The following is a 23969-nucleotide window of genomic DNA, read 5'->3' on the forward strand; positions in this document are numbered from 1 at the left end:
ATCTCACTCAGTTATACTGCTACTTTTCTGTCCAGTTCTACCAAAGTGCTCTCTCTAAGAACTTCTGTACTGTATATTTTCTTTCTCACATTGGTGAAACCAATCCACATTTGGTTCTGAGAATGCAGTTATTCTTCATCAAAGGATTTATTCTGTGATCAGTTCACAAAATAACATGTGCTATGAAGCTTTATGCATATTGAAAATGATGCACAGCAGGTTTTCACATCCTGAGGTTGTGCAACCATACCTCTCACTTACATAATCACCATACATAAATATTCTTTGCATCAAAAATTATCTACTCTGTACCATATCTACAGTCAGTAAAACTGTAAAAGAAAAAAAAAGTCTTTAGCCAAATCAATCTCTTCTAGAAAAAAAGTCATCATGTTCCCTCAAAAAAATTGAAAGAAATTAAGCATAAAAATTGAGGGAAATGGGTAAAAAGATCTTCCCTGTTAAATATACAGTACTAGTGCAATTAAATGCTATTTAAAGAATAAGCAGTTCTAAAGACATTTAGTTTCTTTTTCATCCAAGTATGTTAAAATATAATTTGATCACCATCCACTCTCAGGTATGGTTTTACTCTGAAGGGCTCCAGTCTTACACAGCAATCCATAATCAATGCAACAGCTGCAAACTCCAGATTTAAAGCTGAAAGTAAGATTCATCTTTTTAAAATAGTGAATAATTAATCATTGCAAATAAGGCCTGTGGTAGCTTCTCTTGCATTTGAGCTCTCAAATCAAGATTAAATGTCTTTACTGATTAAATACCTTTACTTAAGTCACCAAGGCTTCTTCAGTATTCTGAAGGATGTCCCTAGGAGGTGATGCCCCAAAGACAGGTACTGAGGTCCTGATGACCCCAGGCACAAAAAGTTTTACCAATTAACATGAAAACTCTGAGAAACTTTCAAGCCAGCACAACTCTACTGGAGCCTTCAAAAACTAATGGACTGTATGGTATGAAGCTGCCAACAAAACAGATATCCTGATGTATTTCCTCACCTCTATCATTAAATCAATCCTAGTGACAGACTTAATTTTACTATTGTACTGAGGAAAAGTTTTTATTAAGAAAACAGAAACATACCTTCTCATCTTTCCCTTAAAAACAATCAGTATTGTTGATGCCGTCTCAAGTGATTTAATCCCTGTCTGTGTTCTTATCTTTCTTTAACAATTTGAATGACTGTCTTTTCTCATTTGTATGCACTATTATCAAAGCAATCAATTACTGGGGGGGGAGAGAAAAGATAAATAACCTTTTAGTCTAATGGGATGGAAAAAGGATACATAAGAAAGCAAGAAGAGGCAGACTTGCTTGGTCTCAGAGCAGTTGCCATGGCACTGCATCTGACTTCTTGTCTACAATAGATGCAGATTTACTCACTCTCTGGAAGATACAGGAGTTGGTTTTTATCCTGTCTGGGAGAGGAAATTTATTTTCCCCTCGCCTCTTAGGCATTAAAACTCAGCCTTGTTCACAGTACCAGAAGTACTGAGCTGACCATGCGTCTCACATAGAGTAGGAATCAGCCTACATCACTCCCCACATTCTCTTCTCATTTTCAGCCTCTCACCTTCATCACTGAACCTGTTACACTCAACCTCTCTCCAAAACTTTCTCAGTGTTTTGTATACAAAAGTAATTCCTGTTGCTCTACTACTTCTAATCCTTTTCAACCTACAACATATTTTTTCCTTTCCTTCACTGAAATTTGATGTATCCAAGTGACCAAGGATGGCAAAGTCCAAACTTTATCTTCATAATGACTTTTTAAATATTTTCAATGACTGCACCTATCAGTCTATATAATGTCAAAGGAGAAAGGAAAAGCAATAATTACTTCTTCTCCTAAAACTTAACCTGATTGAATAAGGTGATTAAAAGACAGATTTCCTTTTCCTGCAGCCTCTTTTGGTGCACTTTCTCTCTTTCACCTGAATGACATCACCTATTCCCAGTATTTCCAAAAGTAATTCCTGCCTTTGAGTGATCTAAATATCTCCTGGCTGTACTCCAAGCTCCCATTTTTAGCACCAGAACTGAAAGTGTGCCTTGTCACCTCCAGCTAACTAACAAAAAGAAAGTTTCAAGTTTGTCAGATCCCTTTTCCCTCATTCAAACTTGTCCTTCTCCTTCCATCATTAGAACATTCAACTGATTTCTCCTTTAGCAAAGCTGTTTCTAAATCCTACCTGCCTTCTTTTCATGTTGTTCTATAAACCTGTTTTCCTCTCTCTTTCTGATCCTGAAACCATAGTAGATACTTTTGACAGTGCCCCTTTTCCTGCCTCTCACCCTAAGTTCTTCAGTGTTTTGGGAATCCAGCTGCTGACCACCCCACCCTTGACAGCTGTTTTTATCATTCCTTTACCTTTGACTTTTAGGCTTTTCATTTTCAGATTCAAAAGTCTCTGCCTCTTATGTTAATATATTTTGATAAAATGCTAATATATTTTGATAAATGTTATTTTATAAAATGCTATTTTGATATTGTATTGAATCTATTTTGATAAGATGCTGATATATTTTGATAAAATAGTTTACATTGCCCTGAGTTAAGTCCTAGAAATGTAAATGAATTGTAAGTTAATTGTAAATGAATTGATATCTCAGGCTTTAGTTTAGCCTGTGGTGCCCTCTGAGCTGTCCTCTCTCAATGTTCCATGTTTCGAAATCCTGTTCATAGTGCTCTCTGACAATACTCTGTGCAATCACATGGAAGCAATACAGCTTCCCTGGCATAGCTGCAAACAGCATTGCTTAATAATGCTTTTTATTTTTGGTAACATGAAGAGGAAGCAAAAATGCTTTCTTGAGTCAGGTCCCAAAACAAGGGTTTTGCCCTCGGAAGTCTCTCTATGCTCCAGCTAAACACAGAACTATAACAAATGTGCTGCTCCGCACTGCTTTTATTCCACTTGGGAAAAATAGTCTCAGAAATTTTCAAGCCACTTGGCAACCTTGGCACTTCAGGGCCTGAGCAACAAGGAGCATATAAAGTACAATTAAGATTTGTTCCTCAATTCTTTGTCCCTTCTGCCTTTCCTTTGCAGTTCCTAAACTTCCATCCCTGCAACTATCTGGGACTGCTTAGGACAGTGACATTATTTATGTGTTGACCACAGTTTCACTGTTTGTAGCTATACCCTTTGCTTCCTTTCAGAACAGCATAAATAATAATAACCAGCTTTAAAAACCAGTGACAAGTGCCTGCAGCAAAGGAAAACACCAACTGCAGTAAGTTGGCAATCCAGAGGTCAAAGTTTCAGACCTGTTCAAGCCAAAGTGCTGTGTGACCTGCTGTCAGATTATACATGCAACTAATTTCTGCATCAGCAATAAAAATAGCTGAGCTCAAGCAGTCTACAAGGCTCATCTCCATGTTTAACCAAACTCTGGATCTGCAGCCATGGGTCTTCACTTTTTGCACAAATTTTCCTTCTTCTATTTTTCAGTGAATTTGATTTAATGATATCAGGGCACTTCTTGCATTTACTTCCCAGGAGTGCTCAAACAATTGAGTTTTCCTGATATAAATAGCTGTGCATAAGGAATTAATATCAAGGCCTTAAGCCTAAGCATTTGTAGCAACCTAACACATGAATCAATGCAGAAATGATATGCACTGTCATTCAGTAAATGGAGAGAAAGACACCATTGTGATATATAATTGAGTACCTCTAGGTAACACAGCTTGGAAATGAAAAACTAGCAGAGTTTTCTACAGTATATAAAGGGGAAGGCAGGGCATAGAAAGGTGAAATGGAAAACAGACATGAAATCTAAACTATTAAAGAAGGTTAATGAGAAATATGATACCTTTTAAAATCTTGAGCTGGTAATAAGCTGTCTCTCATTAGTTTTGAGTGTGAATTTCAACATTTAGGTTACCAGTGATCTTTCTCTCCTCAGTTTCCTTCCTTTGTCTTCTCTATTCCAGTTCTCAGTGAAAGAGACAGTTCTTCACATTCCTCTAACAGAGCTGTACCTTTCCAAATTACACAGATTTCATTCTCCTGTGGTTAGTTTTATATTGTGTTGCTGAATAAACTTTACCAGAACAGGGGTTTTCATAATTTGTTTTATAAATAATTAGGCTTTTAAATTAAAAAGCGTATAATAGCAACATACAGTTAGTTGTATTCCATAGAGCTGGACAAGTTGCAAAACAGCTTAATACAAGTGACAATGACTGCAACTACAGACAAAAAAGAATAATCACATTCAGCATTTATGCAAAGTACATTAGAAAAAATTAAATTTGCATATTTTACTAAAATACAAACCATATATGATCCATAGAATGCTGAATTTAATGTCCTTATTACTATTAAATTACTTGTTTCTCATGGTACCATTTTGCAAAAATAGCCAGTTAGTGGCACCATGTTAGGATTTAAATTACTATTATTTTTTAAAATGAAATATGCTCAGAAATTCAGTTCTGCAAGAACACTGTTGAAAATATGATTACTAGGAGAACACTGGGAGGAAAGGTGTCTTTCCCAAGCAGCATCTTTTTAACATTACAATCCCATTTTCATTTCAAATTTAAACCTCTGTATAGGATTTAGTAACTTTTCCCCATTTCAGTTTCAATTTCTCTGTTACATAAGAGAAGGAAAGTGGAAGACAGCACTGACACAGAACAGACCTACTTCAACAGCTAATTATTCATTTCAGAGCCCAAGTGCTCTGCTTCCAATAGATGGTAAAAGCCTGTGCTGAAAAAGATTCATAGAAGAGAAAAATCAACACAATTATTTTACAAGCAATAACGTTGCTCTACTTACCTGACCTTGCAGCCAACTTCCAAACTTACCCATATGTCCATTTCTAACTTCTGAAACTCCTTGGGAAACAGGGGTTTGCTTTGTGCTTACATCTGGTTCTATTTTGTCAATCACAAAGCATTTGATGGGAGAAATACATTATAATTTCCACTTCAGTAAGACTGCAGAATCATAGAATGCTTTAGGTTTAAAACCCTTTAAAGACCCTCTAGTCCAACCTCCCTGCAAAGAGCAGGGATACCTTTAACCAGATTGGGTTGCACACAGTCCCATCCAGCTTGACCATATTTCCAGAGATGGGAACTTTAATTTTGGTTTGTTTTTTTTTTTTTTTTTTTGTTTTTTTGGGTTTTTTTTTTGTTGTTGTTGGGTTTTTTTTGGGGTTTTTTTTTGGGTTTTTTTGGTTTTGTTTTTTTTTTTTTTGCCTGCAGAGGTGAGGGTAGCCCTGAAACACTGCTGGGACTTGGGAGCAGCTACCCTTGTGAGCACAGCCACAAAGATCAGCCCCTTTGTGCACTACCTGTGAATAATTTTATTCCTATAATCAGGATGAAGTGAGGTGGTTCTCACATTCCAAGTCAAACACACCTAAATTCCTACACAGACCAACAAAACATTTTACTTCTTATGAGTTCTACTGCCAAAACACCCTGATTATAGAACCACATCTTCCTAGTGAAGAGAGATGCACTGATTTACCAGGTGAGATATGAATACACTCTCCCAGGAGATTTATTTAAAACCCTGACCTATCTTTTCTGTGACTCTCTCAGAACAAAAGACCTGAGAACACTTCTCCTCCTTAAGAAGTTCTATTTTAGCAGAGTACAGCTCAGTTTGAGGGAGGCCAGCAATGGACTGCTCCATGATTTTCTCCTCTTGCTGTGGGGTTCACATTGAGTTCAGGAACTTAAAAAACCCCTTTTTTAAATACCTACTTTAAAATACTATTTCTTGAATAAATCAAAATTAGTAATCCCATAGGATTAACATTCTTAGGGTTAAACCTGGAACAGAATTGTTAATTAGATGTTAATATATTTTGATAAAATAATTTACATTGCCCTGAATTAAATCCTAGAAATGTAAAGATACATCTTTCAATGGCCTTACAACCAAGTAAATTGATCTTGTTTGGCAAGCTGCTAGTCACAGAGTACACACAGTGGTCCACCAGCTCTCAAAGTAGCCCAGGACCTGCAAATTACTTCATTTGCTCAGTGATAAGGCAAAAGAGGAAGACAGGCAACTGCACTCTGTGAAATTATCAGACAGGGAAAGGTGTGGTAGGGCACAAATCCCTGAGAGAGTTGCTGTTCTAATGCACAAGAAATAACTTGCTATTTTCACAGTCACAGCTATAATTTTATTCATTGTACTTAGCAGAATAATGCAATAAAAGTACCTTTAAAATGGATGCTCTCCTGAAGGAATTAAAGCATTTTCATGATTGGTAAATTTTTTTAGAGAATTTCACATTTATCTCTCTTTGCAGTAATGTCAGCTTGCACTAGGGTGAAATCAAAAATCCATCAAGAAAATACATACTTTGAAGAACTTGGTCCTAATCTTCAAGCCTCAGGGTTGGATTTTTTTGTTTATACACTCTCTAGGGAACAGACAAAGCAGAAGAAACTTCATATTCTTCTAAGTATGTGTTCTCTCTCACAGCATTAATTTTCACATTAGTCCCAGCAGGTCACTGCAACTTTGCTGTTTCTGAGTTTACTGTAGTAGATGAAAACCCATTTACATGGAGAATTCCCCATCATAAACAAGTCAGCTGTACAAGGGAGGGAAAACTATCCTTTGAATTCCATCATCTAGAACTTCTGAAATGCCCCACAGCTTACATCAACCAATGGCACAAGTGCTGGCAGCAGCCTGAATCATGATTTGACAACCTCTGCATCAGGTGTGGGACTCCAGCACCCCTTCTACTTTCAAGAGTAAATAAATAGCATTTTATTATCTTTATTTTCAGCTGTGTGGATATTCTACACTTAGAACAGCTGATCCAGCTATTGTTATGAGGCTACACACAGAACTGCCCACATCCTCACATATACTACAAGTTTGAACTTATAGGCAGAATATCATCTTTAAAAGGTAAAAAACCCTACTACCAACCCAGCCAAAAAAATTGCTCTGATTGAAGGAACTTTCAAATCTACAAACAGGCATGCCTGTTTGATCAAATACCTTAAAAACTCCCTGTGCAGAACAGATTTGATTGATATTTTACAGCAATGACTTCTGTCAAGGAAGCATCTAATGGGAACAAGTTACTATATGGACTCTAATGTAGCTTGCCACATTTTTACTAGTGTTTTCAATGTCCACAGAAGAAATTGCCCATTAAATTTATAGACCAATTTTATGCTAATTATACTCATTACACTCTGTGAGAAAACTAGGTAATTGGGTTGTTGTACTTCTATTTTTAGAAATAAATTAGAATTCCTGCTTAGTTAGAATAATTTAAAATGTCTGACTGTGCCTGTTCAAAGCATCCATTAACAAATGCTGGCTTCTACTTGACTTCCCACTGCATTAAACAGGCCATTTCTACACACAAGACAAAGCAGCTAATCAACTGGAAGTTGAAAATAAATATGCAGGGAGCAGGCATACAAACCGCAGCGTTAAAAAGCATTTGCCTTATGCCAAGATTCATTTGTAAATTCATCAAGTGTTACACTAACTAAGTCATGTTGATGTGTTCTCAAGATGGTTAACTGCTCGAAAACAATAATATTTACAGTACAGTTCAATGGAGTTATTCAGCAATATTCAAAAGCAGAAACTGAACAAGTAGATGCACAGAACCATTTGTATTGCTGCAGCACTCAGGGGCTCTGGGGAAAGGTGCCCCTGCCCATGGCAGGGGGGTTGGAACTAGATGAGCTTTAAGGTCCCTTCCAACCCAAGCCATTCTAATTCTCAGATCTTTTTTACAGCTAAGGGGCTCTGATTTCAATTCTCAAAACTTCTAAAATTATACACAGTCTCTATGTGACTATTCAGAGATCTGGGAGAGCCAGTATAACAAAGCCAAGCAGTCCAGCAGAAAATGCCAGAAAGGAGTGCAGGGATTAAGTAATTTTATATTTGTGAAGATTTACTAACTCTCTGCAGGGAACACTTCCCTGCACTTTGGAAGCCTTTGTGTTCATAAACCTGAATTCTTTCCCAAAGCAGAACAACTGAGTCTGCTCCAAACATAGGCTAATAAATAATCATACTATTATAGTCTCACCCTTGTTTACAATTTGTAATTATGCTAGTGATTTTTTAATTTGGTTATAGTTTTTATTGCTTGTAAACTATTTTTCTATCTTAATTTTGGTGAGGTGTTTTTTCAGGCAAACTTTAAGTTTCTTGCTATTATCTTAATGCCGTATCTTTGGGATAGAATTTAATTTAGAACTCTGTGCTTAGCTATCTTCTAAGGGATAATAAACTTTTAGGTACAAAAAAATACCAGTCACCACACTGTAAACCAACCTGAATAGAGATTCAATCACCCAATCCATTCAGTGCTCAAAGTTCCACTTTCCATACAATGAAGATTTAGTGAGTCAGGAGGAAAAAAGAACACACACAGCAAAAATAAACAAAAGAAAATTGTACACATCTACTTGGAAAGCTCACATATAAATAAAAGAACAGATGTTTTCATTTGTTTTGTGAAAGGTGGTAATCTAAGATCAGTCATCCATGCATCAAACAAGTGTTCTACATCTGTTGACTCAACAGGGCTGTGACAGCACCGCAGCTCCTCCTGAGGATGCCTTCGAAGCTGAATCCTGGAGGCAAAATCATCTGAGGAATGCTTTGTTTGAGATGTGATTAACAAAATCTCTTGGCAGTAGCTCCAGCTCAGCTATTCTTTTAGAATTTCTGAAACAATTACATGTTAAAAAAAAAATAAAATCACAGACTAAAAATTCAGGTCTGGACAAATCATGCAAATCTCTGTGAAGTGGATACTGAGTTCTGACTGGCTTATATTTTGAATTTAGCTACCTATGAAGTTCAGCATTAGTTTACCAAGTAAAGCTTACTACAGCTGCTGCCTCATGTTGGGAAGGATGAAAGTTTGACAAGAAAGTCTCACAGGTATGTAAACTTGGCAGAAAGATTTTTAAATGTCGAGTCTGATGAAGGAGTAGAGATGGAAGCAACTTTTAATATAGAAAAATAATAGATGTATAAATTGACAATTGCTGAGCCAGTCTTACTGGATAATCAAGAAGGCAAAGGGTATGTTAGTTAGAAGGGGTTTTTATGGCTTAGAGAAAAGGATAAACCCACCTCAAACAAGAAGATGTTTTTACCAAGCAGAGAGCACAGGCAAACAAATCAGCAAATGTTGCAAGTAGAAAAAAGGTCTCAGAATTTTCCACTGCAAGAAAACTGAAAAACAACTTCTGGCTTAAACTGTAATGTGCTAACTTTTAGTGATTGGAGAATAGTAACATGAATATGGTAATTACAGTAGTTATGATAGGCTATAGATAAAAGTTAAGGTATAGATTGGTTCTACTGTATTAAGATGCTCAACAAAGAAAAGTCTATAATGCATTGTAACCTAAACTCAGGGTCTCCAGGCCTGCCTGCAGCTGGAGCTGACAGCTGTAGGCACAGGCTCCGTCACCCACCACCCTGGGCTGCTGGAACCTCTTGGATGGAATAAACTGCATTTTGGAGAGCCCCTGGAGTCCCACATCCCTCATTCAGGCTCTTACAGCCTCAGAACTCTAAGACTGGGCATCCTGCTTTTGAGTCAGAAAAGAAACTGACTGGACATACAATCACCAAATCTGAAGTGGTACTTGATGAAAATTACATTTTTAATTACAGAAGGGAAAGCAACGGACACTAGGAAATAACATGAAGAGTTCTGTAACAAATATAAATTCTGCATCAAATTAAAGCAATCAATAGTTCTAGAACTGGAACAAAGAAATAGATCTTCATAAAGCTGAAAATAGAATAGATGGTTGATGGGCTTCTCTGTGAGCCAGGTCTTATGAGCTCCCAGAGAATCTGAGATAGCCAGATACCCTGAATGGCATAAAATCAGCAGGATGGCTTCTGAGGTAGTATTGGAAACAGAAAAAGTTTTAATAAAAGATGAAATAACAAAGCTCTCACAGAGAAAAACCGAGCCAGGGGCAAGAGGTTCTTGCTTCTGCTAAAACACCCCACAAAAGCAATTATGTCCTTTGCTCTCTTCCTTTTCCAGTGAATTACCTAGGCAGGACCTCTTGGCCTCTGTCCAATAGGGCAGCCCCAGGTCTGAGAAGAAGTCCAAAATGTCCTATGAGGTGCCTTTGTACCAATCTGGGAGAGAAACTTCTGGGCTTTTTGTTTTTTTAAGCAGACAAATGATAATTCAATCACTCCATCAACAGGGGGCACATTCCTACACATGGTAGAAAAAGAAATGGCAAACTTCAAAATATTCCTTATGTGATTTTTGATAAGAACTGATGCCTCTGGCACCTGAGTGCTATAGCAATACACACTTTGTGAAGACAAGATGATAATATGGTTAAAAATATGAGCATCAGATACAACAATCTGTGGCTCAGTTTAGGGAGAAAACAATTCCAGGAGGAAAAAATTCCAGGGAGAAAATCCCTCAAGGAGTACAATGATTTCACTATCAACAAAAACTTTAAGTTACTACTTCTTATACCTGTTACCCAGTAGGTTCTCTCAGTGAATTGCTCATTTTGGCTAGTATTTCCACAGAATAAGTGATATTTTAATATTAGGGTGCCCTACTTTAGATTTAAAAAAAAATCAAGGTTAGACATTCAAACCACTTAAACCAATGCAGGTACCAAATAAAAAGATAACTTCTTTTATGTTGTAATTTGGATAAAAAGGTGGTATTTTATACAAAGGATCATAGAATGGCTTGGCTTGAGAGAAATGTTAAAGGTTGCCTTGTTCCAACCCCCTGCCACTGGCAGAGAGACCTTGTGCTAGACTAAGTTACTGCAAGCCCCATCCAACCTGGCCTTGAATATTTCTCCAGGGATGGGACACCCACAGCTCCCCTGGGCAACCTGTTCAAGGGCCTCACCACCCTCACAGGGAATAATTTCTTCCTATTATTTCATCTAAACCCACCCCCTGTCACTTTAAAGCCATCACCCCACACACCATTAAAAAGTCCCTCACCAGCTCTTTTGCAGCCCCTTTAGTTCTGGAAGGCTGCTGAAATGTATCCAATGTATTTCTGTCCCTGTAGTTTTGTCATCTGTGAAACCAGAAATTATACCTGATATATATTAAATGGATTGTATTTGAATAATGAAACCTCCTTATTTTATGATTACTAGAAAACTTGCAAATTTTAATATATCATGAATACTTTGAGGCCAAATAGAATTCCCCAGTATTCATTGTTCACTGCTTCAAAATAAGGCTCCAAACAGGAACATTTTCTGTGGAATTTGTCTCTTTCTTTATCAACGTACCTTGCACCCCAAGACACAGCTCCAAATGGGGGAAACCTACATAGAGCACAGGCAAAAAATCCTGGACATCAGCTGCTAGGATAGAAATACAAAACATCCAGAACCGAGAGGGTGTTTTCTTAAAATCTGCTGAGATTTCTGAAAATGAAGATAACCATCAGCCACATGAAACAGTAATCAGGCAGTTATCAAGAGACCTCAGATGGGAAAGAAAAATCAGCTAAAAAATCAAATATAAAAAGCCCTAACACTTCTAACAGGGAGAAAAAAAAACCAGTGAAAACCTGGCCTGATACCAAGAAAGTGCCCCTGGCACCTCAAACCCTGTGGGAGCCTGAGGGAACATCCTCCCCTGGAAAACACAGGGCTCAATAAGCACAGATCACTCCTGGGGTGTCACTGTCACAGACAGGTTTCATGAAAAAGCTCTTCCTTAGGATTTTTTCTCCTGAGAAGCTGAGAGGCCTCAGGAACAAAATGTAAACTTTGATTATCTGCTGCTGTGGAATGCAACAGGTGCATCTGTGATTGGTCTCATGTGATTGTTTCTCATTAATGGCCAATCACAGTCCAGCTGTCTCAGACTGTCTCAGTCAGTCACTAGCCTTTATCATTCCTATTCTATTCTTAGCCAGCCTTCTGATGAAATCCTTTCTTCTATTCTTTTAGTATAGTTTTAATAGAATATATATGATAAAATAATAAATCAAGCCTTCTGAAACATGGAGTCAGATCCTCATCTCTTCCCTCATCCTAAGACCCCTGCAAACACCACCACATGTCACCTTTGGGGTCCTGCCCCAACAGCTGGGTGGACCAGCAGGTGACAGGAACAGCCCAGGTGAGAAGGCAGCCACAGCCTCCACATCTCCTCAGGTGATGAATGCACACAGACAGGAACACACTCTGAGAAGGGTGGGCTCTCACCACTGAAACCTCCTGCTAAAGGGACAGGAGTGAGCATTTACCTGCAAATTCGAGGGTGGAAGCTGTGGGGGTTGCTATAGGAGTGTGTTTAGGTATGTGAAGGTGTTTCCTAAGGTTTAGTAAGGGTCTAGTAGTCATTTATCTCTTATATTGCTGCTATTAATCCTGCATGTATAGCTCATGGATTAACAGTTAATTACAAGCTATCAAAAAATCAACAAATCACTTCAATTTTAACTTAAGTAAGGCATGAGCTGTTTTTCCCATACAAGCAGCAAATGCACTCCTTTGGTGTCTTCTGCTTCACTCTTACATGTAGCCTTCAACTAAACTTACCTATCTCAGGTTTTTATTTTTCTTTTCCTTTTCTTTCACCTGAGAGCATCCAAGATATTCAGGAAGTCACACTTGCTTCAGTACTCAGACTGATTCCAATCAAAGGACTACAATAATTGCTTTTCTCCAAAGTAATGGCTCCAAAACCTGGGCAAAAATGGACCACATCTTTGAAAAGTGCATGTTAAATCTTTGGGTTAGACAAATGGAAACTTAAGAGGTTTAACATACATGCTAGCCTTCTAAAAAGTGGCTTCTTAAACAAGATGCTCTAATGAATTTAATCCCCGAGATCAGGTTTTTGCTTCAGAAAATTCCAATTAAACACCACATGAAAGCTTGGTGTGTTTCTCCCCCTGCAACTGAAAGCTCAGTTGTTAGCTCCTAGTTTTTCCAGAAAACATTAAAAGAGTGTCATTCATATTTTTCTTTTTTAAACAGTGTAAAGAAATACAGCTAAATTTAATTTTGTATGGTTTGCTTTTGTACTTCTGCTGATGACATTTTTATAAATTAGAGGTAATGAAGAATCCTCTCTCATGTTTTAACTTGACAAATTCTTAGTCTTGAAAGTACAGGATCTCATTCCTTTATCCTAAAAAGACTTGAATAAAACTACACATTGACATATCTTGTAACCAAAGACCCAGACCAGCTACTCACTCATCTGTGACTCAAACTCTAAAATAAAAATACTCATCTTCATTAAGTGCAACCATGCTTCTTCTACACTTTTTATTTTATGTGCTCCTAGCTTTTGATTAATCAAAATAATTATCTCCTTGAATTCTTTTCTCATTCTGTATTCAGGAGAAAAATATTCTGTATTATGCATAAAGCTTTTTAAGTTAACTAAGCTTACAAGAGACATTACATCACCTTCACAACCACTTTTTAGGAGTTACTTGCTCTGGAAAAGCTGACTCTCAGCACACAAAGTACTAGGCTAGCAACTGGCAAGCGTGTTCTTCTTCACTACAATTTTAGAAAGCCATAAAGACTTAAATCTGAAAAAGAATGAAAATGTTTTAATTAAAATGAAACAGGAGCCTTGTGACAAAAATATCTCTTCATAGTAAACTAAGTGTTTCCAAAGTTACTTATTCAAGCAACTAGTAGAAACCAGAAGTAACCTAGAACTCCAAGAAGCACTACAGAAAATACCCCATAATTGCAGTTAAAACCCCCACAAAAGGCAGGTATTCAAACACAGGGAAATTAACACCTTGCCTGCCTGTTACATGTTCCCTAATTCCAACCCACATTCCACCAATACCATATTTACTACTCCTTGCTTCTATTACTCCCCAGACCTTTTTCAGATTAATAGAATATCTACACCTCTTTTCCCCCAAAGTGCTAGGAGGAAAGCTACTTATCTTTTCTCCCTGTTCAGAAGATGTTTCCCCAGTACCAAAACACTTTACTATTTATGTATGCCATCTATGAAATATGAAATCAAAGAACTGGAAATCCTTCCTTTTCACCATAACTTGAATACTTCAAAGGAGCACAGTAGGAGCACTTCTCCAATTAACATTTACCCAGCACATTCCACCTCCTCATTCCCTTAACACTTCTGAGTCACAACCACCAGCTCAAGTGACTGGAAATTAACCTACTAAAGCAATGATTTATAAAGTTACATTAATTTGGCACATAACTTCACAAAAACCTATATCTGGGAAACCAGAGATTCCTCCAGAAACAAGGGAATTTTATTTAAGCCAGAGAGGACCTGTAGAGTGATGCAGTATCTTGTACTGAGTCCACTGATGAAGTATTAAAAAACAGAAGCTTTCACAGAAACAAGCTCTTGTATTAGATTTAGTCTTTAGAGAGCTTTAAAGGTTACCAGACCATTTAGAGTCTCTCCCCCTTTTTCCAGCAGAATTACTGTTCTTTTCTAGGAAAAAAAAAAAAAAAAAGAACTCATTTCCCTCAAATAATTATGGGTTAGGCTTGTAAGCAAAAACAGGACAGAATATTGCTGCCCTCCTTCTCATGAGTTGTACCTTCTCTGCCCATTTCTTATTCAAAGTCAAAGCCTGGTCAATAAAATAACCCCCCAAAGCAGGACCTGGCAGATGGGAAGAGCTCTGCCTACCTGGCCTGTTAGGGTTGTGCTACACACAAATTCTCTCAAACTCCACCTGGTGGATAATCTTAAAAAAGCCTAGGAAAGAAAAGGCTTTAACTCCACCAGGACTGATATATCACTCAGATACTAGGATAAAACTTATGGAACTCCATATTTGGTTGTACAGACTTCATCCTGTCTCTTTATCCCCAACTCCATGAGTGCTACAATCAAGCAAAATCTCTGGGATTTTTTCTAAACTTCTCATATTAATGGGTCATAGTTGCAATTAATATCAATTTCTGGTAATGCAGTTATAGACAGGAAAAGTCATAGCTCCATGGCACAGCTAAAGAGAAAGTTCCTCTTCTTGCTCTTTAGCCTCTGACACAGAAAAGTGGAAAGTGATGTGTAAATGTAGTTTTCAACTAGCCTTTAGATAAAGTATCAATTATTCAAATCTCTTACAGTAACTTTTTATCCATACTTCCCAACTCATAAAAACCATAATAATTTGTATCTTTGTATTTGCTGATAGTTTCTCTTATAGGATGTCTCATAACTACACCTTTACTTTTATAATACACTATCATTTATTATGATCTACTATCCTTGAGAAATAATTCAAAAATGCATTCAAGACAGGTAAACCCTACCTGGAGCAGCCTGTGATAGTGAAATGCTGAAAGAGGCATTATATTTGAAAACAGTAAATTTAATAAAAAGTTGAGAGTTGAATTGCTCTCTCATAGACTTGAGAAAGCAAACTGCTCAAATATTTACCTAAAAGAAAAATTAACACCTTTTTATACAGATAATGCTGTGGCACAGTACAAAAAGCTCTATTGTGCATACTTTATTATCTTTTCAGGAGATCATCACTAAATAAGCACAAGTGAAGACTGTCTGCAATTAAAACTTTTATAGAAGACGATTCAAGACAATTATTATTTCTGAAGAACAACTATTTTTTTCCTCTTTTAAGAAGTCCTTCTATTTTTGCCAGATCTCCAAACGAAACTGTTGCAGAACCTCGCTGGGCTGGTTTTGCCTAGGGGGAAAAAAAACATACAGGGCTAATTTTAAACAAAAAAGTTTGGTAAAAAGCTTTTAAAACATCACTTATTAAATAGTACCTTCAAAGAGAAATAAGAGCTTCACATTACCTGTGACTCATGATATTTCCAGCCAATCATGTAGTAGATCTGAAAGGTGGCAGGTACAGAGCCATTGCTGTTTCCATACATTTCTGTTAGGGCAGGAAGGGAGAGAGAGAAGGTACAGGATGTCAGCTCTAGGAAACACTCAGCTCTCAGAACATCACATTCATTATAATGACTCCTGGTGAAAGATTTAGGACAATAAAAATATCTCATACTGGTGCATCAATACAGTTCAAATCCTGGCATTATAATTAAGGTTAAAAATAGCTTATGATAATGGCATTTTGTTCTCAAGTATTTGGGGTTTTTGGTTTTGCTTTGGGCTTGTTTAGGTTTTTGGGTTTTTTTTTACAAAAGGGTCATAAAAAGACACAGAAAAATGTTCTTGAAGTCATTTTAGATGAACTCATTACTCTCAAATACTGACCTTGGTATATTGCAGCAGCTGCCAGCATTGTCTCCCTGTGCAGCAGAGGTTTTCTATTCCAAGAGCAATTACTCTCCCCCATACCTAAAAATATGTTTTAGCTTTAAGAAAAAGAAGATATTGCACATGCCATGAGTGTCATGCACTAAGGACAGATTCTTACAAAACCAAAGTACAGAATCCTCTGCTATTCACTGTAAGACAGAACACACCACAGATCATTAGGTGAGTTTCTTATGTGTAAGAATCCAGAACTTTTAATTCCTATGCTTTGCAATTTACAGTTTGCATTGCTAGGAATCATTTCAAACTATTCCTTCTTCAGCCTGAGTCTTTGAACATTTAGGCTTTTAAGTATAACTAATTTTAAGAATGAGTACAAAGGGTTTCTTCAGACACATGACTGTACTAACAGGTAATCATTAAAATTACTAGTCCAAGAGATTTAAAATACAAAATAAAGTAACCACAATTCTAATATTTTTAATCACTTACTGCATCTGAATGTTTGTGCTCAATAAAAGTTACCCTTCCATTAAGGAATGACTCCATATAGCAGTGCATCCAGAAAAGAAATGCCCGAGTTGCTGTCAGTAACAACAGACTGCATGTGAATGACTGCTTTACAATGCATGGCAAATGCAATCAGAATATTAACAAAATCATTACTCAATTGTTGGCTGTTCCTCAGCATATTCCAAATTAAGGATATATTTACTCTCATTCCAAAGCAGTTTGCTGACTGCCCTGCTAATTAGAAAGGCTCACAGGAAAAGTCAGTGTGTGGGATATGGGCCTCTGTCTCCCTTTAAGGGCTTTTCTGCACCTTACACTGAACAGGCTCATGTAGAACAGGAACGCAAGGGAAGCAGAACATGCAGTTTTCACAGCAGAGCATGAAATAGGAAATCTTTGACTTGTGCCTCCCAACACAAATCTCCTGACTCACTAGATAGCAGGAAAAAACCCTAATGCTTCCCCTGTCGCAATAAGATTTATTTTTATTTTTTTAAGAAAGAAATTCTTTGTGTTGAAGATGGTGAAACACTGGCTCAGGTTGCTGAGAGAAGTGGTGGATGACCCACACCTGGAAACATCCAAGACCAGGCTGGATGGAGCCCTGAGCAGCCTGATCTAGTTCAAGATGTCCCTGCTCACTGCAGAGAGTTGGACTAGATGGCCTTTAAAGGTTCTTTCCAACTCACACTAGTTAGTCTATGATTTGGAGTTAAGAAAAACACAGTAAAACAGTTCTGTGTCTGGTCCACTGATACAGAAAACATTTATGTTTCCACAAAGAATATACTTGCCTTGTAAGTCTTCCATAACCTCAAATAACCCTGGGTAGTTCACTTGGATTTCATCAGTATCCTAGAAGAATTGAGAAGTTCCATTTTAGAGTGTATCAAACTAAACCAATAGTATTATTTCAATCTTGCTGTACTACCTAACTATTCCCTGCCCATTATTGTATTTGCAGGGTTCCCAGATGAAGGAAGGAATGATGAATCTGACTTTATGTTCTCAGAAGGGTAATTTTATGATTTACATTTTATGATACTATATTATATTAAAGAATATTAAACTAAATACTAAAGAATACAGAAAGGATATTTACAGAAGGCTAAAAAGATACTAAAGAAAACTTCTGACTCTTTCCAGAGCCCCAACACAGCTTGACCCTGATTAGTCAATAAGTCAAAACAATTCACAGCAGAAACCAATGAAACAACCACCTGTTGGTAAGCAATGTCTAAACACATTCTAAAGCAGCAAAACACAGGAGAAGCAAATCAGATAATATTGTTTTCCTTTTTCTTTGAGTGTTCTCAGCTTCCCAGAAGAAGAATCCTGGGCAAAGGGATTTTTCTAGAAAATATGACTGTGACAGCCCATGGCAGCAGGGTTGGAACTAGATGATATCTAAGGTCCCTTCTAACCCAAACCATTCTACAGTTCTATTCATCTGCCTCTTCTGCTCAAATCATGTATTTTTAGGAAGCATGTACTATTTTAACCTTTCTAAAAAGTTTTGCTTAGCAGCTCAAATGCAATCAAATTTTAATTTAAATGCCATTATTTTCTTCTTCGTTTTAGAAGAAAGAGCAAGTGTCTATAATTTTCTCATGCAGGTCTAATATTCTCTGACATTTCTTCAAGAAAACCATCCAAATTCTACTGGGCTATGAGCCAAAGATACACTTCAGTGTACACTACAGTTGGTTCCATTAATTACCACATAGCCAAAACCAGTGGCAGTCCAGGCTATTTCTGCAGCCTGTTCAGCGAGGTGCACCACATGCAGAAGGAAGCCGTTTGTCATTGCTACATTAGCAAACAGCGATTTTCACATTCCAGCAGCTCTGACATTCTGGATTGCTCTCCCTGATGGCTCTCTTCCTTGTAATTACCACAGTGAGGGTGTTAAAGCCAGCCCTGGAGAGGAGATGTCCCAGATCAGCGACAGCAGTGAAGGGTGACACGTGAGGAGAGAAGCCCCCTTCCCTCTCCAGCTCAGCCAGCTGCAGGGAGCAGCGCAGCTCGTACAGCGTGTCCCCCCCAAACATGGCTCCAATGAACACTCCATCGGGCTTCAGCACCTGGTGGATCTGCAACACACAAACACACAGGGCATGGCTGTGGGATCCCTTTCTCTGAGCCTGGGAGAAGCAAAGAATGATCAAAACAATTCTTATCTCATTTACTGCTCCTGTGTTGTGGAAAAATGCATCACGGAAGATAGTTTACCTGAAGGGAATTGGTGATTGGATTCTGGTGTGTTTTGATTCATTGACCAATTGAATCCATTTTTTGTGTGCGTGTGTGTGTAGGGACTGTCAGCTGACAGTCACAAGATTGACATTCTCTGAACCTGGGAGAAGTAGTTAGAGAAGCAAAGAATGATCAAAACCATTCTTATCTCATTTACTGCTCCTGTGTTGTTCACAAGCAGAATGCATTCTAGAAGATTGTTTACCTGAAGGGAACTGTTAATTGGATTCTGGCGTGTTTTGATTCATTGACCAATTGAATCCATTTTTTGTGTGCGTGTGTGTGTTGGGACTGTCAGCTGACAGTCACAAGATTGACATTCTCTGAACCTGGGAGAAGCAGTTAGAGAAGCAAAGAATGATCAAAACCATTCTTATCTCATTTACTGCTCCTGTGTTGTTCACAAGCAGAATGCATTCTGGAAGACTGTTTACCTGAAGGGAACTGTTAATTGGATTCTGGCGTATTTTGATTCATTGACCAATTGAATCCATGCATGTGTGTGTCAGGACTGTCAGCTGAAAGTCACAAGATTCTGTGCAGTGGAGTGCTTGGCAGATTCAGTTTAGATGTAATATATTCAGATGTAATGTATAATAGATTCAATTTGAATGTAATATAATGTAATATAGTATAATAAAGTAATTAATTAGCTGTCTGATAAGATGGAGTCCTCCTCATCATTTCTCCTTGCCACAGGGGTGGCCTTGTTTCCTATATGTAACTAAGTGATTCTCAGATTTTTTATCTTAAAGAACTCAAAAGCAATCATTGTAAGAGCTGTGACAGATTTTTAATATTGACTATATTCTGCAGGGCAAGCTGTGACACAGCTTCTGCTCACACTGGCTGAAGAGAGACTATTTTCTATTTTTAAGAAGAAATCCTCAGAAATTACACTTACAGTCAGGAAACATGGAACAAACCATGGAAATTGAGGGTAAAACTATTTTCAGCACAATACTCCTAAAGAAATATTCTAAATTAATTTACTTCTAAAAGGAGGGTAGATTAAGGTAAGTATGCTATTTACTTTTACTTTCTAAGAGCAGCAAAAGCACCTTCTAATGGCTTCATTTAACTTTAGTTTCCAGTACTGATCTCTGCACTTCTGAGACAATTGAGTAATGCCCTATGATTACTTATTATTAGCTTGCCAAAACAGCAATATCATAATTCAAACACCAAGGCTGACAAGTTGCTTTCTGGTCTTTAAGTTCTAGCCCTTTTCCTAGTGAGGAATAAATTCATGTTTTCTCCTTTCTTTAAGAGCTGGAAATGATTTCTGGTTTAAACATCCAGAAGAGCCTCATTATATAACCAGGCTAACAAGACTGCAAGCATTTCCAATGCCTTTGAAAATAAAAAAAAATTAAATAGTTTTTTAATGAAGTATTAATCAAGCTACCTTTTCTGTGCTAGTAAAAAAGCCTTTAATTGACAGGTAAGAAAATGAGGCGGTTAAGGCAGTTTCCATTAGTTAAAGACAACACAGGAGATCATGAAAGCTGGCCAAGAAGCCCAGTTCCCTTGCTCCTGTGAGACAGTGTCAGTTACATTTACTGTGGGAGAAAGTATTTGACCCTCCATAGAATACTTAAATTCCAGTGAAAATTGTGTATTTCTTTCAAGGTTTTTTTTTTTTTATAAGTACTGAATGCATTTCAAATTATTTTTATTATTTCAGGAACAGTAGGGTAGTCCTACCAACAGGTGATAGGACAGCACTGCAATGACTGATCAATTTGAAATAAATTAAAAAACAGCAAACTGGTTAACATGTTCCTTGTTCTTGCACCACATGTTTGATTTGACTAAAGTTTACACCTGCAGGAAAGAGCTGAAGTAACCCAAAATAACCAAAACTGTTAGTGAAAAAAAAAATACTTTTCTGTCTTAAACAAGTATTTGCTTTATTCCAATACCAAAAAGTCTTGGTCAATGCAAGTAATGTCAAGTGCTAACCTAGACTATTAAAAAAACAATTTCTTACCTCTTTGAAAGCTTTAGGAAGGTCATTCACCCAATGCAAACTGAAATAAGAGAAGTGTACATTTTACAATTTCAGATTAAATCAAAATTAGGGAATGCCAGTAACCACCTTAATTAGCTAAGTAAGTTTCAGGAGCTAAAGCCACAAACTGATTTCTGAGGGTGCAACCATAACACACCTGCTTGGAACTGATACCAAACACGAACAGAAGTTTATCCACCCAGCACTTCTTTTTGGTAAGAAAACACAAGTCCAGGAGATACAAGTTTGTCAAAATGCAGGAAAGAGAGAAGTTCCAAGTGTTTTGAAGGAAATTAAACAAACAAAACAGGAAGAATCACCAGGACAGCAGATTTTCCTAATGCATGCTCACATTAACTATGCAAGTACTTCTCTTATTGCTTTTTAATAGACTAGCAATCTTTGTTGGATTTATTTTTTAAAGCTACTCTGAAAAGAACATTATTAACAACAACAAAAAAAAAAAAATTATGAATACATACCTTAAGCTGCTGACAACGAGATCAAATGTATCTTCTTTGAAAGGAAGGAATTCCTCATCAGCTACAACCCTGACCGTTGGGATTTCAGATTCTATAGCATTTTTCTAATGTTGGGTTGGAAGAAAAACAGCCCATCAAAACCTCAACTTTTTTGCTTCCCTCTATTACAGAATAGAAGCACTTCAGCATTCAAAAAACTACTTACTAAAGCATTCTCTGCGATATCAACTTGAATAAGTTTTTCAACTGTTTCCTGAAATAAAATTTTTAAAGTCTATTAAATATGTGAATTATTTTTTAAATTGACATAAGTCATTTTTTGGCACACCTATTCAAAATAAATTAGAAAGAATCTTTTCCACTCTTGATAGAAGCTTTTCATAAAGCACAAAGCCCTTTTCCCCACCCAATGTGGCACCTGCTCCCAGGGAGAACAGCTGAGGCAGAAGTGGTTAACAGAAAACACATTCTGTAATTTTAAGCCTAAGTTTATAAGTTAAATATAAACCATGGATTAACAGCCAAGGAAGCACCTTTACTTACAGAGTGGTTCATGAATGGTCAACTGTTAATGGCTTCAAAGCCTCCATAATGACTTCTCTTCAGCAACTAACTGTGGCCAGTGGATTCACCAAAAAAAACAGGCAAAACACCCAAAACTAAAAATTAACTGTATCATAACAGATAATTTTCCTTACACATTTGTCCAGTTTTCAGCAGCAATAAATGAAGAACAGCCTGCCCAACACACAGCTTTGAGCTATAACTACAGGTACAGGGCTGGGGGGGGAAAGTTACCTCACTAAGACTCAGATGATTGTCTTACATTGTAACAGAGCCCTATTTGAAAGGGAGGCACACATATGAACTTTTTTTTAACACTTATAAGTATAAAGAGACAGTACCTTGGTTAAGTGCTGAGCTATGTAACCTCTTCCAGAGCCAACATCCAAAGCCAGAGGAAACGTTCTAAAGGATAAGATCAGTATACAGAACATACCCAAGTCTTAAAATATTTTTAATTTTAGACTATATTAAGTTTCCCCTGCTAATCTCTAAAGGCCTTATTGAACTCAGCCCACCGAGCATCCTTTTTCGGAGAAAAGGGCTCAGCATCCGGCGATATCCCCGGGGATTCCGTCCCCTGGGGATGAAGGGAGGGCTGGGGACACGGCGGGGCTCACCTGGTGATGTCAAACACCCGGTCCGCGATCCTGCCGCCGACCTGGGGGGAGGAGAGCCGGCGGTCAGAACCACAGGATCAATGAGGCTGGAAAAGACCTCTGAGATCACAAAGTACAGCCTATTAGCAACCAGCACCTTGTCAGCTGTGAGAAATGGTTACTCGCTTTTCATAATTTAGAAAGGTTCATTAAAACTTATCAAAAATACAACAGAAGACTGAATAGAGAAAAAGGTTACGGCTGTAGGAGCGAGGGATTTTCCCCACCCTGGGCTCACCCACATAATGGAGGTTTCGCCTTTTAACCCTTTAACCCCTCCCAAAGTACCGTCCATCAACCCCCTCTTTGCTGGAGAAAGGCGTGGAGGGGTGGAGATCTTTTCCTTAAATCCTTTTTGGAGCTCAGATGTCACCATAGTGACAAGCCAGCCCTTCCCGATGTCCCAACCCCGTTTGTCTCTTGATAACCACGCGAGGGGTTAAGGCGTAACTATAAACCTATAAAACTTTTCTTAACCTATATACATGCTATTTGTCTGTTAATTGTGAGAGTCAATAATCGCATTACTCATCTATCACATCAACTACACCATGGCACTGAGTGCCACGTCCAGCCTTTTCTTAAACACCTCCAGGGACGGTGACTCCACCACCTCCCTGGGCAGCCCATTCCAATGTCTGATCACTCTTTTCTGAGAGGAAATTCCTTATGTCCAACCGAAACTCCCCCTGAGAAAGCTTGAGACGATGTCTTCTTATCCTGTCGCTGGCTGCCGAGGAAGAGACCGACCTCCACCTGGCTACAAGCTCCAGCCAGGGAGTTATAGAGAGTGATAAGGCGACCCCTGAGCCTTCTTTTCTCCAGGCTGAACACCCCAGCTCTCTCACAGGCCTGTGCTCCAGCCCCGCTGCCCTCCTCTGGTCCCGCTCCAGCTGCTCAATATCGCCCCTGAACTGCGGGCTCAGACCCGGCCACAGCACTCGGGGTGACCCCGGCCCCGCACCTCCTCCCGCAGGTAATCGCACTTGGCGGGCTCGGCCTGCAGCGCCGCCCAGTTCTTCTGCTTCCGCTTCAGCCGCCGGTCGAACGGGTTCAGCGCGCCCGGCGAGGCTCCCACAGGAGGAGGAGGAGGCGAAGAAGCGGCGTTGGCGGCGGCCCTTGCCGGCAGCGCCCAGAGCGAGCGGCACCATCGCGCCCTCAGCGCCGGCCGCGCCAGGCCCCTCATCGGCCCGGCCTCCGCGCCCCTCCGCGCCTGCGCCCGGGGAGTCGTGTCCCG

The 23969-nt window shown here is 38.4% G+C and overlaps 1 protein-coding gene across 2 annotated transcripts; it reads right to left on the bottom strand.

The window, feature by feature from the left end:
- Positions 1-15492: 15492 nt before the first annotated feature.
- NDUFAF5 (NADH:ubiquinone oxidoreductase complex assembly factor 5) lies at positions 15493-23937 on the bottom strand. Of its 2 annotated transcripts, XM_036381114.2 has the most exons (11): positions 23697-23937; positions 22694-22734; positions 22415-22478; positions 21715-21762; positions 21510-21613; positions 21007-21046; positions 18653-18850; positions 17552-17612; positions 16242-16325; positions 15818-15900; positions 15493-15702 (listed from the first exon to the last, which is right to left on the bottom strand). In XM_036381114.2, the coding sequence occupies exons 1-11, from the start codon at positions 23916-23918 to the stop codon at positions 15616-15618; spliced, it is 1032 nt and encodes a 343-aa protein (XP_036237007.1). In that variant the 5' UTR covers positions 23919-23937; the 3' UTR covers positions 15493-15615. The 2 variants fall into 2 exon arrangements, with proteins under 2 accessions (XP_036237007.1, XP_036237008.1); XM_036381115.2 differs by lacking the exon at positions 18653-18850.
- Positions 23938-23969: the final 32 nt, after the last annotated feature.

This window comes from Molothrus ater, chromosome 3, assembly GCF_012460135.2.
Source record: "Molothrus ater isolate BHLD 08-10-18 breed brown headed cowbird chromosome 3, BPBGC_Mater_1.1, whole genome shotgun sequence".
In the NCBI taxonomy this organism is placed as follows: domain Eukaryota; kingdom Metazoa; phylum Chordata; class Aves; order Passeriformes; family Icteridae; genus Molothrus; species Molothrus ater.

Coding starts and splice junctions, on each gene's coding strand:
- NDUFAF5 (XM_036381114.2), bottom strand. CDS start 23,918: ATGAGGGGCCTGGCGCGGCCGGCGCTGAGGGCGCGATGGTGCCGCTCG. Junction 21,763..22,414: donor TAGCTCAGCACTTAACCAAG/GTACTGTCTCTT, acceptor ATTTTATTTCAG/GAAACAGTTGAAAAACTTAT. Junction 18,851..21,006: donor TTCCTAAAGCTTTCAAAGAG/GTAAGAAATTGT, acceptor TGTGTGTTGCAG/ATCCACCAGGTGCTGAAGCC.